At 53.0% G+C, this 14,297-nt stretch overlaps 1 protein-coding gene across 1 annotated transcript in view; it reads left to right on the forward strand.

Moving 5' to 3' along the window:
- Positions 1-2,361: 2,361 nt before the first annotated feature.
- The window catches only part of LOC119976358 (zinc-binding protein A33-like), a 58,481-nt gene continuing 46,545 nt past the window's right edge, over positions 2,362-14,297 (forward strand). Inside the window, exon 1 of the mRNA XM_038816842.1 lies at positions 2,362-3,152. Coding sequence (XP_038672770.1) covers positions 2,583-3,152 — 570 coding nt within the window. The 5' untranslated portion in view covers positions 2,362-2,582. The remainder of the gene's footprint in view (positions 3,153-14,297) is intronic.

Consider the following 14,297-nt stretch of genomic DNA (forward strand, 5'->3'; position numbering starts at 1 on the left):
TGGAATCGGCATTGGTGAGGCCACAGCTGGAGTATTGTGTGCAGTTTGGGTGTCCTTATCTGAGGGAGGATGGTCTTACTATGGAGGGAGTGCAGCGAAGGTTTACCAGACTGATTCCTGGGATGGCGGGACTGCCAGATGAGGAAAGACTAAGTCAGTTTGGCATATATTAATTGGAGGTTAGAAGAGTGAGAGAGGATCTCATAGAAACTTATTAAATTCTAACAGGATTACACAGAATGTTCCCGATGGTGGGGAGTCCAGAACTTGGTCATAGGTTGAGAATAAGGGGTAAACATTTTCGGACTGAGGTGAGGAGGAATCTCTTCACCCAGAGAGTGATGAATCTGTGGAATTCACAACCACAAAAAGTAGCTGAGGCCAAAATGTGTGATTTTAAGAAGGAATTAGATATAGTTCTTAGGGCTAAAGGGATCAAGGGATATGGGGGTTGGTGGAAGGCAGGATCAGGGTATTGAACTTGATGATCAGCCATGATCATAACAATTGGCAGAGCAGGCATGAAGAATGGCCTCTACCTGCTTCAATTTGCTATGTATGATTCTATGTACATAGGGTGCACCCCAAGCCTTGCCCACTCTGACCCCATCCAACCCAAACTCTACCCACTCTCTGACCCTCCCCACCCAAACCCTACCCCTCTGTGACACTGCCAAACTCAGACCCCGCCCACTCTCTGGCCCTTCCCACCCAAACCGTGCCCACTCTCTGACCCTCCCCACCCAAACCCTACCCCTCTGTGACACTGCCAAACCCAGACTCTGCCCACTCTCTGGCCCTTCCCACTCTCTGGCCCTGCCAAACCCAGACCATGCCCACTCTGTGACACTGCCAAACCCAGACTCTGCCCACTCTCTGGCCCTTCCCACTCTCTAGTCCTGCCAAACCCAGACCATGCCCACTCTCTGACACTGCCAAACCTAAGCCCAGCCCACTCTCTGACCCAGTCCATTCCTTTCCATTCATTGCCACCACCCAATACCGGAACTGCCCACACTCTGACTCCAGCTACTTTAAGGCCTGCCCACAGCATCCCATCCCACTCTCTGGCTCTGCCCATTCCCTGCCCTGTCCATTCACTGACACTGCCTACCCCAAGCTCTGGCCACTCTGGCTCCAACCACACCACTCGAACAACGCCCATTACTTGCCACCCACTAGCCCTGGCCTCCCCACTCCAGACTGACCCAATCCCTGTCCGTGCCCAATCTCTCCACACCCACCCTTGCTGTGGGCAGGACTGGGGAATGGACAGTGCTCCACCCTTAATCATGGGCTTGTCAATCCTGGGCTGGCTTCTGGCCTTTGCAGGAGCCGGATCCTTCTTCCATGTTTAAGATGTGGGGACTAAGGAGGGTGAAGTGAGGGCTCACTGAGCGGGACATCAGAGGTCAGTGAAGTGTTATAGCTGCCACTGTGTCCCTGCAAACGAACCATCTATGTTCAGAGCTGTGAGGATGCAGCAACTAAGGACAGAGAGACTGTGACATGGAGGCAAGTGATGAGGGGAAACCAAGAAAGTGGGAACATGAACAGAATCCAGGTAGAAAAATAGAAAGGTAAGGAAACATAGAATGCAGAAGGAGGCCATTTGGCCCATCAAGTCTGCACTCTACTCAAGCCCACACCTCCACCCTATCCCCGTAACCCAACCTAACCTAAGGGCAATTTAGCATGGCCAATCCACCTAACCTGCACATCTTTGGACTGTGGGAGGAAACCGGAGCACCCGGTGGAAACCCACGCAGACACAGGGAGAACGTGCAGACTCCACACAGACAGTGACTCAAGCCGGGAATCGAACCTGGGACCCTGGTGCTGTGAAGCAATTGAGCTAACCACTGTGCTACCATGCTGCCCAAATCTCTGGCACTACAACACTGGCAAGATAAGAGTGTCACTGATTAGCAGGTTCAAGTTTGGTTTAGGGGCTCAAATTAGGCGGAGCCTCTGCCCACCCCTCCCCTGAAATGAAGGAATCTGGGGGATACACAAATGAAAGTTGCTTGCTCACACCTGACTCACGAACTGCCCTGAATGGCAAAGCCTTGCAGACAATCAGAAAAACTCGGTCTGTCATTTTCATTGTAAATCTAATCATTTTTTAAGTGATTACGGGGGAGCAGTTGAAGCTGCTGACTGATACCTGTGTGTGTTTCAGAGATTTTCAATTCGAAAACCCTCATCAAAGGGGTAGAAACAACAGGTTCATTATTCCCATTGTGGGTGGAACCAGCCAGCGAAGGGATTTTTCCAGCAACTGGGTTCACTCCATCGCTTGTGCTGGCCAGACTGATTTCATCAAACTGCACTGATCAAACAAGTGAAAATCTGCAGCTCTCACAGTATCATTCAACTAATACATTTAATCAACAGGCTTAGAGGCAAGAGTGGGACACTGGGATTAGATCCAATAATTACGCCGCCGTTGTGTTTTGCAATGAACTTTCTAAGAATGTTTTGCTGGGTGACAGTGTCCCTTTAAGAGCACACAGTGCGAAGTGAATCTGGGGGAAATGAAACTGAAACTTAAGTAATAACGACGAGCAGCAGTAACAGCGATGGCCGTCAGTAAACACGTCTTAAACCTGAGCGAGGATTTAACCTGCTCCGTCTGTCAGTCTGTGTTTGTGGAGCCGGTGAGGCTGGACTGTGAACACAACTTCTGTAAATCCTGTATCCAGCAGTTTTGGGGAAAGCAGCGTCAGGCTGTGTCCTGTCCGGAATGTCAGCAGGTTCTCCCCAGGAGGAGTTTCACCAGTAACAAGGTGTTGGTCAATCTCTGTGAGAAAACCAGGCAGCTGGAGCTGAAACTGGAGCAGGATCGCTCTCTGTGTGAGGAACAGGGGGGGAATCTGAGCGAGGACACAGAGAGGGAGCAGTTACTGTGTGAGCAACAGGGGGGGAACCTGAAAGAGGACACAGAGAGGGAGCAGTCACTGTGTGAGCAACAGGGGGGGAACCTGAGAGAGGACACAGAGAGGGAGCAGTCTCTCTGTGAGCAACACCGGGAGAAGCTCATCCTGTTCTGTGAGGTGGATGAGATTCTGATCTGTGTTAATTGTCTAGATTCTCCGCCACATTCAGCCCATAAATTGCTCCCTCTACAAATGGCAGTTGAACAGTACAAGGTAAGGGAACACTCAGTGTGGTGAATGTAATTCACACTATTGTATGGTATTGTGTCCTTGTGGGCTGTCTGTGAGCCATTGCGCGGCTCTGCCCATAGGGGGAGATGAGGAGCTTGTACAGGGCTCCATCCATGGCTCCACCCATGGCCCCTCCCACTACCGGAAGTATAATGTGCTGCAGCCATGTGAGCCTGCCCTCAGTTCTTCTGGTCGCAGGCAGGCTCAGTTGTAAGACTATTAAAACCACAGTTTATTTCCAATCGTGTTCTGAGTGAATTGATGGTCACATCACTCAGGGTTATCTGTCTCCATGTTCATGGTGTTTATTGGACAGTAATTCGGATTGGAATAAATTAATGGACAAATGTCACTGTACCATTGCTCACAGTCAGCTCAATACTGATATCTGACAGCGAGAAATCTGAGGTGTTTGGACCACTTTGGGGGCCAAGGACTGTTCTCCATTCAATTTCCCCCTTTACACAGCTGAGAATGAACTCCCCCGGTAACTGGGGGGAGGGATTTCCCCTTAACAAGGGGCAAACTACTCAGTAAAAAAACCCTGATCTGGATACATGTCAGGGCGGGTGGTCCTTCGGGGAAAGGAGGAGTAGTTTTGTGATTTTGTGTATACCGTAATAAATACCATGCGTTCCTGTTGTCTCACCCGTCTGGGTTCTACACTGGCGATGAGGGTGGAGTGGAGCGGCCGCAGCCACTGTGCGTTATGCTGCCAACCCACATCATTCAGGCCCACAGAGGCTTTCCCTCCAAACGGTGAGATGCCGCACATTTGGAAACCTGATCAGTTCGATGCTGGTACCGATGACTGAAACCAGTAAGTAGAGTGGGTGCAATACGTTTTTCAGCCAAATGCGATCATTGGGGTGAACGACAGATCGTTATCTGCTGACTGCAGTCGTGGGACCCACCTGTGCGCTCATTAAGAGCCTCACGCACCTGGGCAGGCCTGACTCCAAGTCTTTAGCCGCGTTGGTGGCCCTGGTGAGTCACATCTTAACCCAAAACCCCCGTTAATGGTCCGGTGGTTCCGTTTTCCCACGGTCTCTCAGGCCCAAGAAGAATCAAATGATGAATGTTTGGCATGCTTAAGGATGCTCACCGCCTGCACGGGGCTGCACTGTCCATGGGCTGGACGCCGCGAGCAGGTCCAGGATGCCGGACAAGCCTGTGAGGGCGCCATTCCCAACCGAACAGCCAGGCATTACCACCCTCATAAAGGCCAAGCATACTACGTTGAAAACTAGGAGGAGGAGTACCAGCAGTTGCACTGCACTACAGCCACAGGGTCACACCCATCCGGATTGCCATCCCATTGACATGGACCTCGATACCGGAGTGGCAATCTCAGTGATCAGCCACCAGACATTTACCATGATCATGACCGGTCTCCAGAGCTTGGATCTTCGGTACACGGATCCCCGATTGCTGACGTACACTGGAGAGCCTTTGGCCATTGAGGGAACCACCCATGTGACCGTGGCATAGGGGACCAGTTGGCATGTTTGCCCTTGTGGAGTCCATGGAGGTGGACCCAGCTCACTGGGCTGCGACTAGCTGCGCCACTTAATATTGGACTGGCAACGCGTCTGCCGCATGTACCCTCATGGCCGAGAAGGAGTGCTGGCCAATTCTCCAGATATTTTCGCTGAAGGCCTCAGGATGATAATAGTTGCATTGACCAAAATCAGTGTGGACGAGGACACGTAACCCCCTTATTTCTGCACCCTCCCAGTGTCGTACATGCTGTGGCCCAAGGTCAACGCAAATTGGATCATTTGGAACGGTTGGGCAACACTCGCCTTGTCCATTTCACCAATCAGGCTGCGCCAGTGGCCCCGGTGCTAAAACCCAGTGGGTTCATATGACAGTGAACCAGGTCTCTCACCTTGACCGTTACCCAGTCCAGCACACCAAGACCAAGCTCAGCAGGGGAACAATATTCATGAAGCTCGACATGAGCCATGCGTAACTGAAGCTGGTCCTAGATCCAGTCTCTTAGAGGTATGTTACAATTAACACCCACTGAGGGCTGTACGAATACACCCGACTGCCTTTCGGGCTTTCATCGCTCTGTGCCATTTTCCGATGTGTTATAGAAAACATCCTGCGGGGCCTGTCCAGAATGGCCGTATACCTGGATGGTGAACTCATCACCGGGGCCTCAGAAAAGGAGCATTTGGAAAATTTGGCTGAAGTCTTCTTGTGTTTTGAACATGCCAGCATCTGCCTCCGCAGGGGGAAGTGCGTTTTTAACACCCCCGAAGTCACCTCTTTTGGGTACCGGGTCGACAGGAAGGGGCTTCACCCGATGTCAGGCAAGGCCTTGGCCAACCGGCAGGCTCCCATCCCTCAAGGCCTGACCAAACTCCATTCCTTTTTAGGACTTATCATCTACTCCAGGAAATTCATCCCCAATTTGACCACACTGCTTAGTCCACTCCACCAATTATTAACTTGGCCACACTGCTTAGCGCACTCCACCAATTATTAACTTGGCCACACTGCTTAGCCCACTCCACCAATTATTAACTTGGCCACACTGCTTAGTCCACTCCACCAATTATTAACTTGGCCACACTGCTTAGCCCACTCCACTAATTATTAACTTGGCCACACTGCTTAGCCCACTCCACCAATTATTAACTTGGCCACACTGCTTAGCCCACTCCACCAATTATTTAAAAAGGGCATCAGTGGGAATGCCGACCCCGCTACCAAAAGACTTTCCAAGAGGTCAAGCGGCAGTTGTCCTCTGAAGAAGCTACTGACGCACTTCGACACAGAAAAAACAATTCTCTAGACATGTGACACTTCCCCTTACCGTGTAAGAGTCATTCTCGCACACTAGATGCCCGATGGGTCAGAGCGACTGATAGCTTCACGCTGTGCATACTAGCCGATGGTGAGTGGAACTGTGCCAAAATCAAGACAGTGGGCTTGGCAGTTGTATTTGGTGTGAGGAAGTGGCCATGCATTTATGGTCTATACCGAGCACAAACCTTTACTAAGGCTATTCAAAGAGGATCGATTGATTCCATCGATTGTGTCCGCCAGGGTCCAGCGATGAGCATTACTCTGAGCAGCGTATGAATACACGCTGAAACACCACCCAAGCACATGGACCCACACCTCAATGCATTGAGCCACCTGCCCTGCTCCACAATACTGCCGGCTCCCGCCTTGGCCCCAGAAGTAGTAGCGGCCCTCCACTTTATGGATTCCTTGCCGGTCATGGCGACTCGCATACAAGAGTAAAGTCTGATGCACCCACAGCTCTCTTTGGTCCAACACATGGTCCAGCATGGGGGCCAACACAGAGCTTTGCCTGACGATCTGCGGGCTTATACGACAAAGTTCCCGGAGCTGAGCATGGAGGATGGCGTCTTATGTGGGGGACACGGGTGGTCATCCTGGAACGTGCGGTCTTGTTGCAAGACCTCCACGGTAGACACCCAGGGGTATCCAAGATGGTGATGCTTGTCCACAGCTATGTCTGGTGGCCCAGGATTAACTCAGTCATTGAGAGCGTGGCCCAGCACTGCGGCCCATGCCAGGAGAACTAGAACGTCCCACCTGCTGAACCAATGCACCCTTGGGAATAACCTGGAAAATCTTGGTCCTGTTTCCACTAAGACATCTCCGGCCATACTGGGAAGGCCCAGGTGGGGATGGTGTGGGAGGCTCTGAAGGCAGTGATTAGGGGGGAGCTGATCGCCATCCGAGCCCATAGGGAGAGGGGGGAGAGGAGGGAGAGACTGGTGGAGGAGCTGTTGAGTGTAGATAGGAGGTACGCGGAGGCCCCGGAGGAGGGATTGCTGGGGGAACGGCGTAGCTTGCAGGCCAAGTTTGATTTATTGACCACCAGAATGGCGGAGACACAGTGGAGGAAGGCGCAGGGAGCGGTCTATGAGTATGGAGAGAAGGTGAGCAGGATGCTGGCGCACCAGCTGCGTAAGCGGGACGCGGCTAGAGAGATTGGTGGAGTGAAGGATAGAGGTGGAAATGTGGTGCGGCAGGGGGCAGAGGTCAATGAGGTCTTTAGGGACTTCTATAGGGAACTGTACCGGTTGGAGCCGCCGGCGGTGGGAGGGGGAATGGAGAATTTTTTGGACAGGTGCCGATTCCCAAGGGTGCAGGAGGAGCAGGTGGAGGGACTCGGGGCGCCGATCGAGTTGGAGGAGCTGGTCAGTGGGATTGGCCACATGCAGCCTGGGAAGGCGCCGGGACCGGATGGGTTCCCGGTTGAATTTTATAAGAAATATGTGGACCTGCTGGGCCCCCTGTTGGTCAGGACATTTAATGAGGCATGGGAGGGGGGTGTTCTGCCCACGACGATGTCTCGGGCACTAATCTCCCTGATCCTGAAGCGTGATAAGGACCCCTTGCAGTGCGGTTCATACAGGCCGATTTCACTGCTGAATGTAGACGCCGTTGCTGGCGAAGATCTGGGCCACTAGAATAGAGGACTGTGTGCCGGGGGTGATACATGAAGATGAAGATCAGACGGGTTTTGTGAAGGGGAGGCAGCTGAACAATAACGTGCGAAGGCTGCTAAATGTGATAATGATGCCGGCGGCAGAAGGAGAGGCGGAGATTGTGGTGGCATTGGACGAGGGGAAGGCCTTTGACAGGGTTGAGTGGGGGTACTTGTGGGAGGTGTTGGAGAGGTTCAGGTTTGGGGTGGGGTTTATTAAATGGGTCAGGTTGCTGTACGAGGCCCCAATGGCGAGTGTAGCGACAAATGGGAGGAGGTCCGAGTACTTCAGGCTCCACCGTGGGACGAGGCAGCGGTGCCCCCTGTCCCCCTTGCTTTTTGCGCTGGCAATAGAGCCTCTTGCCATGGCTCTCAGGGAGTCGAGGGGGTGGAGCACCGAGTGTCGCTTTATGCGGACGACTTGCTGTTCTATGTAGCAGACCCGGTGGGGGGAATGCCGGAGGTGATGGAGATTCTTGCTAAGTTCGGGAGTTTCTCGGGATATAAATTGCACCTGGGCAAGAGTGAGCTGTTTGTTGTACACCCAGGAGATCAGGAGGACGGGATTGGTAGGCTCCTGCTAAAGAGGGCAGTGAGGAGTTTTAGGTACCTGGGGGTTCAGGTGGCTAGGAGCTGGGGGACTCTGCACAAGCTCAATTTTATTAGGTTGGTGGAGCAGATGGAGGAGGAATTTAAAAGGTGGGACATGCTGCCGTTGTCGTTGGCGGGTAGAGTACAGTCCGTTAAAATGACGGTGCTCCCGAGGTTTTTGTTTTTGTTTCAGTGCCTCCCCATTTTCGTTCCGAGGGCCTTTTTTAGGAGGGTGAACAGCAGCATTCTGGGATTTGCTTGGGCGCACGGGACTCCAAGGTTAACTTAGAACTTAGAACAGTACAGCACAGAACAGGCCCTTCGGCCCTCAATGTTGTGCCGAGCAATGATCACCCTACTCAAACTCACGTATCCACCCTATACCCATAACCCAACAACCCCCCCCTTAACCTTACTTTTTAGGACACTACGGGCAATTTAGCATGGCCAATCCACCTAACCCGCACATCTTTGGACTGTGGGAGGAAACCGGAGCACCCGGAGGAAACCCACGCACACAGGGGGAGGACGTGCAGACTCCGCACAGACAGTGACCCAGCCGGGAATTGAACCTGGGACCCTGGAGCTGTGAAGCATTTATGCTAACCACTATGCTACCATGCTTAAGGAGGGTCTTTTTGGAGCGGGGCAGGGATAGAGAGGGGCTGGCGCTGCCCAACCTCTCTGGGTACTATTGGGCGGCTAACGTCTCGATGGTACGTAAATGGGTAATGGAGGGGGCAGCATGAAAACGGATGGAGATGGCGTCCTGTGGAGGCACGAGCCTGAAGGCACTGGTAACAGCGCCGCTGCCGCACCCTCCAACGAGGTACACTACGAGCCAGGTGGTGGCGGGAACCCTCAAAATTTGGGGGCAGTGGAGGCGACAAAGGGGGGAAGTTGGGGGCTTTGTGGAGGCCCCGCTGCGGGGGAACCACTGGTTTGTCCCAGGGAACATGTATGGCGGGTTCCTGGGATGGCACAGGGTGGGCATTAGGAAGTTGGGAGACATGTTCATTGACGGGAGGTTTGCGAGCCTTGGTGAACTGGAGGAGAAGTTTGAGCTCCCCCCGGGGAATATGTTCAGGTACCTTCAGGTCAAGGCGTTTGCTAGGCGGCAGGTGGAGGGGTTCCCTTTGCTGCCCCTGAGGGGGGTAAGGGATAGGGTGCTTTCGGGGGTCGGGGATGGGAAGGTGTCTGACATCTACCAGGTAATGCAGGAGGTGGGGGAGGCGTCGGTAGAGGAGCTGAAGGCTAAGTGGGAGGTGGAGCTGGGGGAGCAGATTGAGGAGGGGACATGGGCGGACGCCCTGGAGAGGGTGAACTCCTCCTCTTCATGTGCAAGGCTTAGTCTCATCCAGTTCAATGTGCTGCACCAGGCCCACATGTCTGGATCTCGGATGAGTAGGTTCTTTGGGGGCGAAGACAGGTGTGTCAGGTGTTCGGGGAGCCCAGCGAACCATGCCCATATGTCATGTGTATGCCCGGCACTGGAGGAGTTCTGGAAGGGGGTGGCGAGGACGGTGTCGAGGGTGGTGGGATCCAGGGTGAAGCCAGGCTGGGGACCCGCGATATTTGGGGTTGGGTTGGAGCCGAGAGTGCAGGAGGCGAAAGAGGCCGATGTCTTGGCCTTTGCGTCTGTAGTAGCCCGGCGGAGGATCTTGCTGCAGTGGAAAGATGCGAGACCTCCGAGTGTGGAGACCTGGATCAATGACATGGCGGGATTCATTAAGTTGGAGAGGGTTAAGTTCGCCCTGAGGGGGTCGGTACAAGGGTTCTTTAGGAGGTGGCAGCCTTTCCTCGACTTTCTGGCTCAACGATAAGGTACTAGGTCAGCAGCAGCAGCAACCTGGGGTGGAAATGGGGGGGGGGGGGTTTAGAGGGATAGGGTTTAAGTTAATTTGCTTATTGTAAATTTATTTTGTTGGGGGAGAGGTGGGGGGGTTTGTTATATGCGTTGTTACGGGTGCCGGGGGGTGTTTATTATTATTATTGTTGTTGTTATTATTGTTTTGTTGATATATTTTTCAAAAATTCCAATAAAAATTATTTTATAAAAAAAAGAGTTCTCCGGCCCATTCCGGGGGTGACATTCCTCGTTCTGGTGGACACCCACTCAAAATGGCTCGAGGACCACAAGGTACAAACTATGACCAAAAATTCAACCGTGGATGAACTATGGCACACATTCAGCACACATTGAATACACAAAGTGTTGATGTCGGATAACGATGCCATGTGCACCAACAAGGAGTTTGCGTTGTTCATGGCCTCGAACGGAATTCAGCGTGTACGGACCGACTTGTATCACCCAGCCTCGAACTGTTTGGCCAAGAGGGCAGTCCAAACTTTCAAAAGGGCACTGAAGAAGCTGACCACAGAGTCTTGGGAGACAGTTTGCTCCACAGCTACCGGACCACTCCTCGTGCTACCAAGGGTGTGGCGCCTGCTGAGTTGCTGATGGGAGACCAGGTCGGCCCCGCCTCAGCCTCGTCATCCCGGACTGTGGTGCTTGGATCTGACAGTGACAGGACAGCTCCGAGAAGGACAGTGGGACGCTGTACAAATGCGCAATTTTAGCACCACATGTGTCCCGGGCGTGGTCCTCAGGGCAATTGGGCCAGTTTCCTGTTCGGTCTGGACACGGATGTGAAGCCAGCCACCATCTGGAACACATCTGCCGCTGCACATGGGACCCTATAGAACAGACTCCGGATGTGCCTATCCAGGTATGCCCATGGCCCCGGTCGCCACCTAGGTCGCCATGCTGATCACCCTCCACCCACTGAAGCCCAAGAAGCTGAGATGCCAGACACCCCATCAGAATGCTCTGACCGATTCAGACATGGGCACAGGCCTGCCCACCATGGTCATCCAGCTGCCCTCAACACTGGCACCGTTGCCAGACGCGACCCCCCCACCTCGACGCTCCGCCTGAAAACGTTGGTTGCTGGTGCATTGCACACCTCACAGACCCATCCAGCCGACACCGGACTTTGCTCGCTTCCAAAGCGAACAAGTGGGCCTCGGCCTGAAGACATGGACGTTTCTCCAGACCTGGGGGGGGGGTGAGGTGACCCCCTTGGACACCAAGAACTGTGCTCCATTCAATTTAGCATGGCCAATCCACCTAACCTGCACGTCTTTGGACTGTGGGAGGAAACCAGAGCACCCGGAGGAAACCCACGCACACACGGGGAGAACGTGCAGACTCCGCACAGACAGTGACCCAAGCCGGGAATTAAACCTGGGACCCCTGGAGCTGTGAAGCAGCTATGCTAACCACTGTGCTACTGTGCCACCCAAATGGCTCTTTTGTGTCCTCCTCCTCACTTTTATGGCCCGTTCATGTTCCAATTATACTCAGCAAACCCCCAAACAAGCTCTCCATTGCACCCTGGGAATCAGAATGTCACCCGCTCACTTCTTCACCAGGGCGTTCCCACATTTGTGGAATTCCTCTCATCGACATCGAGAGCCGGCTCTGATTAGTGCACCTTTCTGTTCCCTAATTGTCCATCACAGATCAGGGGCGAAATTCTCCGACCCCCAGCAGGGTCGGAGAATCACCTGGAACCGCCGAAAATCCTGCCCCCGCCGTGGCAGAGATTCTCCGCCACCCGGGAAGTGGCGGTGACGGGAATCTCGCCCCGCCGATCGGAGAGGCCCCTGCGGCGATTCTGCGGCCCGCGATGGGCCGAAGTCCCGCCGCTGGGAGGCCTCTCCCGCCGCCGAGGTTTGAACCACCTCTGGTGGCGGCAGGATCGGCGGCACGAGCAGGCCCCTGGAGTCCTGGGGTGGGGCGATCGGACCCCGGGGGATGCCCCCACGGTGGCCAGGCCCGTGATCGGAGCCCCCCGCTCAGACTCCGGGCCAATGCCCTGGGTGCACTCTTTCTCCTCCGCAGCCGCCAAGGCCTCTGCCATGACGGAAGCGGAAGAGAAACCCACATCGCGCATGCGCCGCCGGTGACGTCAGCAGCAGCCGGCCGCTGACGTCACCGCCGGCGCATGCGCTGACCGGCGAAAGCCTTTTCGGCCAGTCCCGCTGCCGGGCGGCGGGCCTGAAAGGCCGCTGGCGCCGGTTTTGTGCGGCAGTCATGTGGTGCCAACCGCTCCGGCATGGGGCTAGCCCCCAAAGGTGCGGAGAATTCCCCACCTTTGGGGAGCCCGACCCCGGAGTGGTTGGCGCCACTCCCCTACGCCGGGACCCCCCGTCACGCCAGGTAGGGGAGAATCCCGCCCCAGAACACTCAGGCTTGCCAATCAGGGTTCCAGTTTTGTCTTTTAAAACTTCTGGTCACCGTATTCATTACAGACTGTGTTTCCACTATTACTGTGGTGTTGCTCATTACAGGTGGGTGCAGTTTATAACCCTGTGCAGACACTCAGCCTCTTGGCCACATTGTCAGGTTGATGTCTTCCTGTTGAGTAATGTTGCAGGAACTGAGGAGAGACAGACCAAATTGCAAAGCTTGATTGGGCCGTTAAATGAGTTGGGGATTGAGACTGGACCAGAGGCTGGGGTGATGTATTACAGTTAGTGCTGTGATAAAGCACCCTAAATTAGAAAATATTTTCAATGTTTTGACAAAAGAGGGAGACAGAAAATGGGAAACTACAGTCCAGTTAGCCTGACATGTATCAAGGGGAAGACGGTGTCATCCATTATTGGAACACATTTAGAAAATCACAATAGTCAGACAGAGTCAATGAAAGGGAATCCACGTTTGGCAAATTTATTTGAGTACTTTGAGGATGTAAGAAGTAGGTAAGAAGTAGGGGAGCCAGTAGATATATTTGGATTTCCAAAAGTTGTTTAGTAAGCTACCATTGTACATGATAGAAGAGCAATATTAGCAGGAATAAATGATTGGCTAATTAACAGGAAACAGGCAGTCGGGATAAAACGGTAAATTTGATATTAGCTAACACTAATGTGGTTGCACAGGGATCAGTGCTGGGTCCTTTACCATTCACAATTATTTCTTATACTCCAATCTCCTTGCAATAAAGGCTAACATTTATTTGCCATCCTAATGGCTTTGTGTATCTTCATGCTAACCATCTTCGCTCCTTGTAGACTCTCTGAGAACCACTAAATAGCTAGCCCACTGCCGTCCTACCCACCACCGAGCAGACTCCATAATATGGGTGGGTGGGGCATCAGCCATCCCTTAGCCCTAATGACTCGCCTAACTGCCCAAATAATTGGCAATTAATTTTATTTTTAAAAATAAATTTAGAGTACTCAATTCTTTTTTCCCAATTAAGAGGCAATTTAGTGTGGTGAATCTACCAACCCTGCACATTGTTGGGTTGTGGGGGTGAAACCCACGCAAACACGGGAAGAATGTGCAAACTCCACACGGACAGTGACCCGGGGGGATCGAACCCTGGTCCTCGGCACCTTGAGGCAGCAATGCTAACACTGTGCCACCATGCCATCCATATTAATTGCCAATTCTGAGTCTCATTCCTCCTCCATTGGGCAGTGGTAGACAGATGAGTATGGCCAGTCCACATTTTCACCAGAAGAGCAGAAAGGATGGGGAGAAACGTCCTTTGAGGGGTGCGCCTTGTGCGTCGAGGCAATCCCGGAGATCATACCCCATCTTTCTGCCTCCAGACAGCAATTAACTTGTTGGCTGAAATTTATGTTGGTGTAAATTGCCTATCTGGAGGAAAAGTCAGAGATACAGGGCATTGAGTGGCCTTAACAAGGTGATGGTTGGATTTGTGCGCCCCAGACCTGTCTCTAAAAGCCGTGCCCACACTCGCATCACCTCCAGCCCTACAGTTTCCAATCACTCCCTATCTTTGATCTCCGTGGGACTCCTCACAGTCCCAGCAGTGCCCAGTACTCTCTCCTGGTTCCCATCTAATTGGCCAGCAGTAGTCTTGGGCAGAACCTTCACTGATGGGCAGAAGTCCAATCCTCAGTTTGTTAAAGCCGTCTGCAGCATTATATCTATGAGAAACAGCATTTTCTTAAGTCAATTACAACCTGAGCAATTTTCTCCCCCTGGTGAGCAATACACACCATCCCTACCCCAA

Source organism: Scyliorhinus canicula, chromosome 13, assembly GCF_902713615.1.
Source record: "Scyliorhinus canicula chromosome 13, sScyCan1.1, whole genome shotgun sequence".
NCBI lineage: Eukaryota > Metazoa > Chordata > Chondrichthyes > Carcharhiniformes > Scyliorhinidae > Scyliorhinus > Scyliorhinus canicula.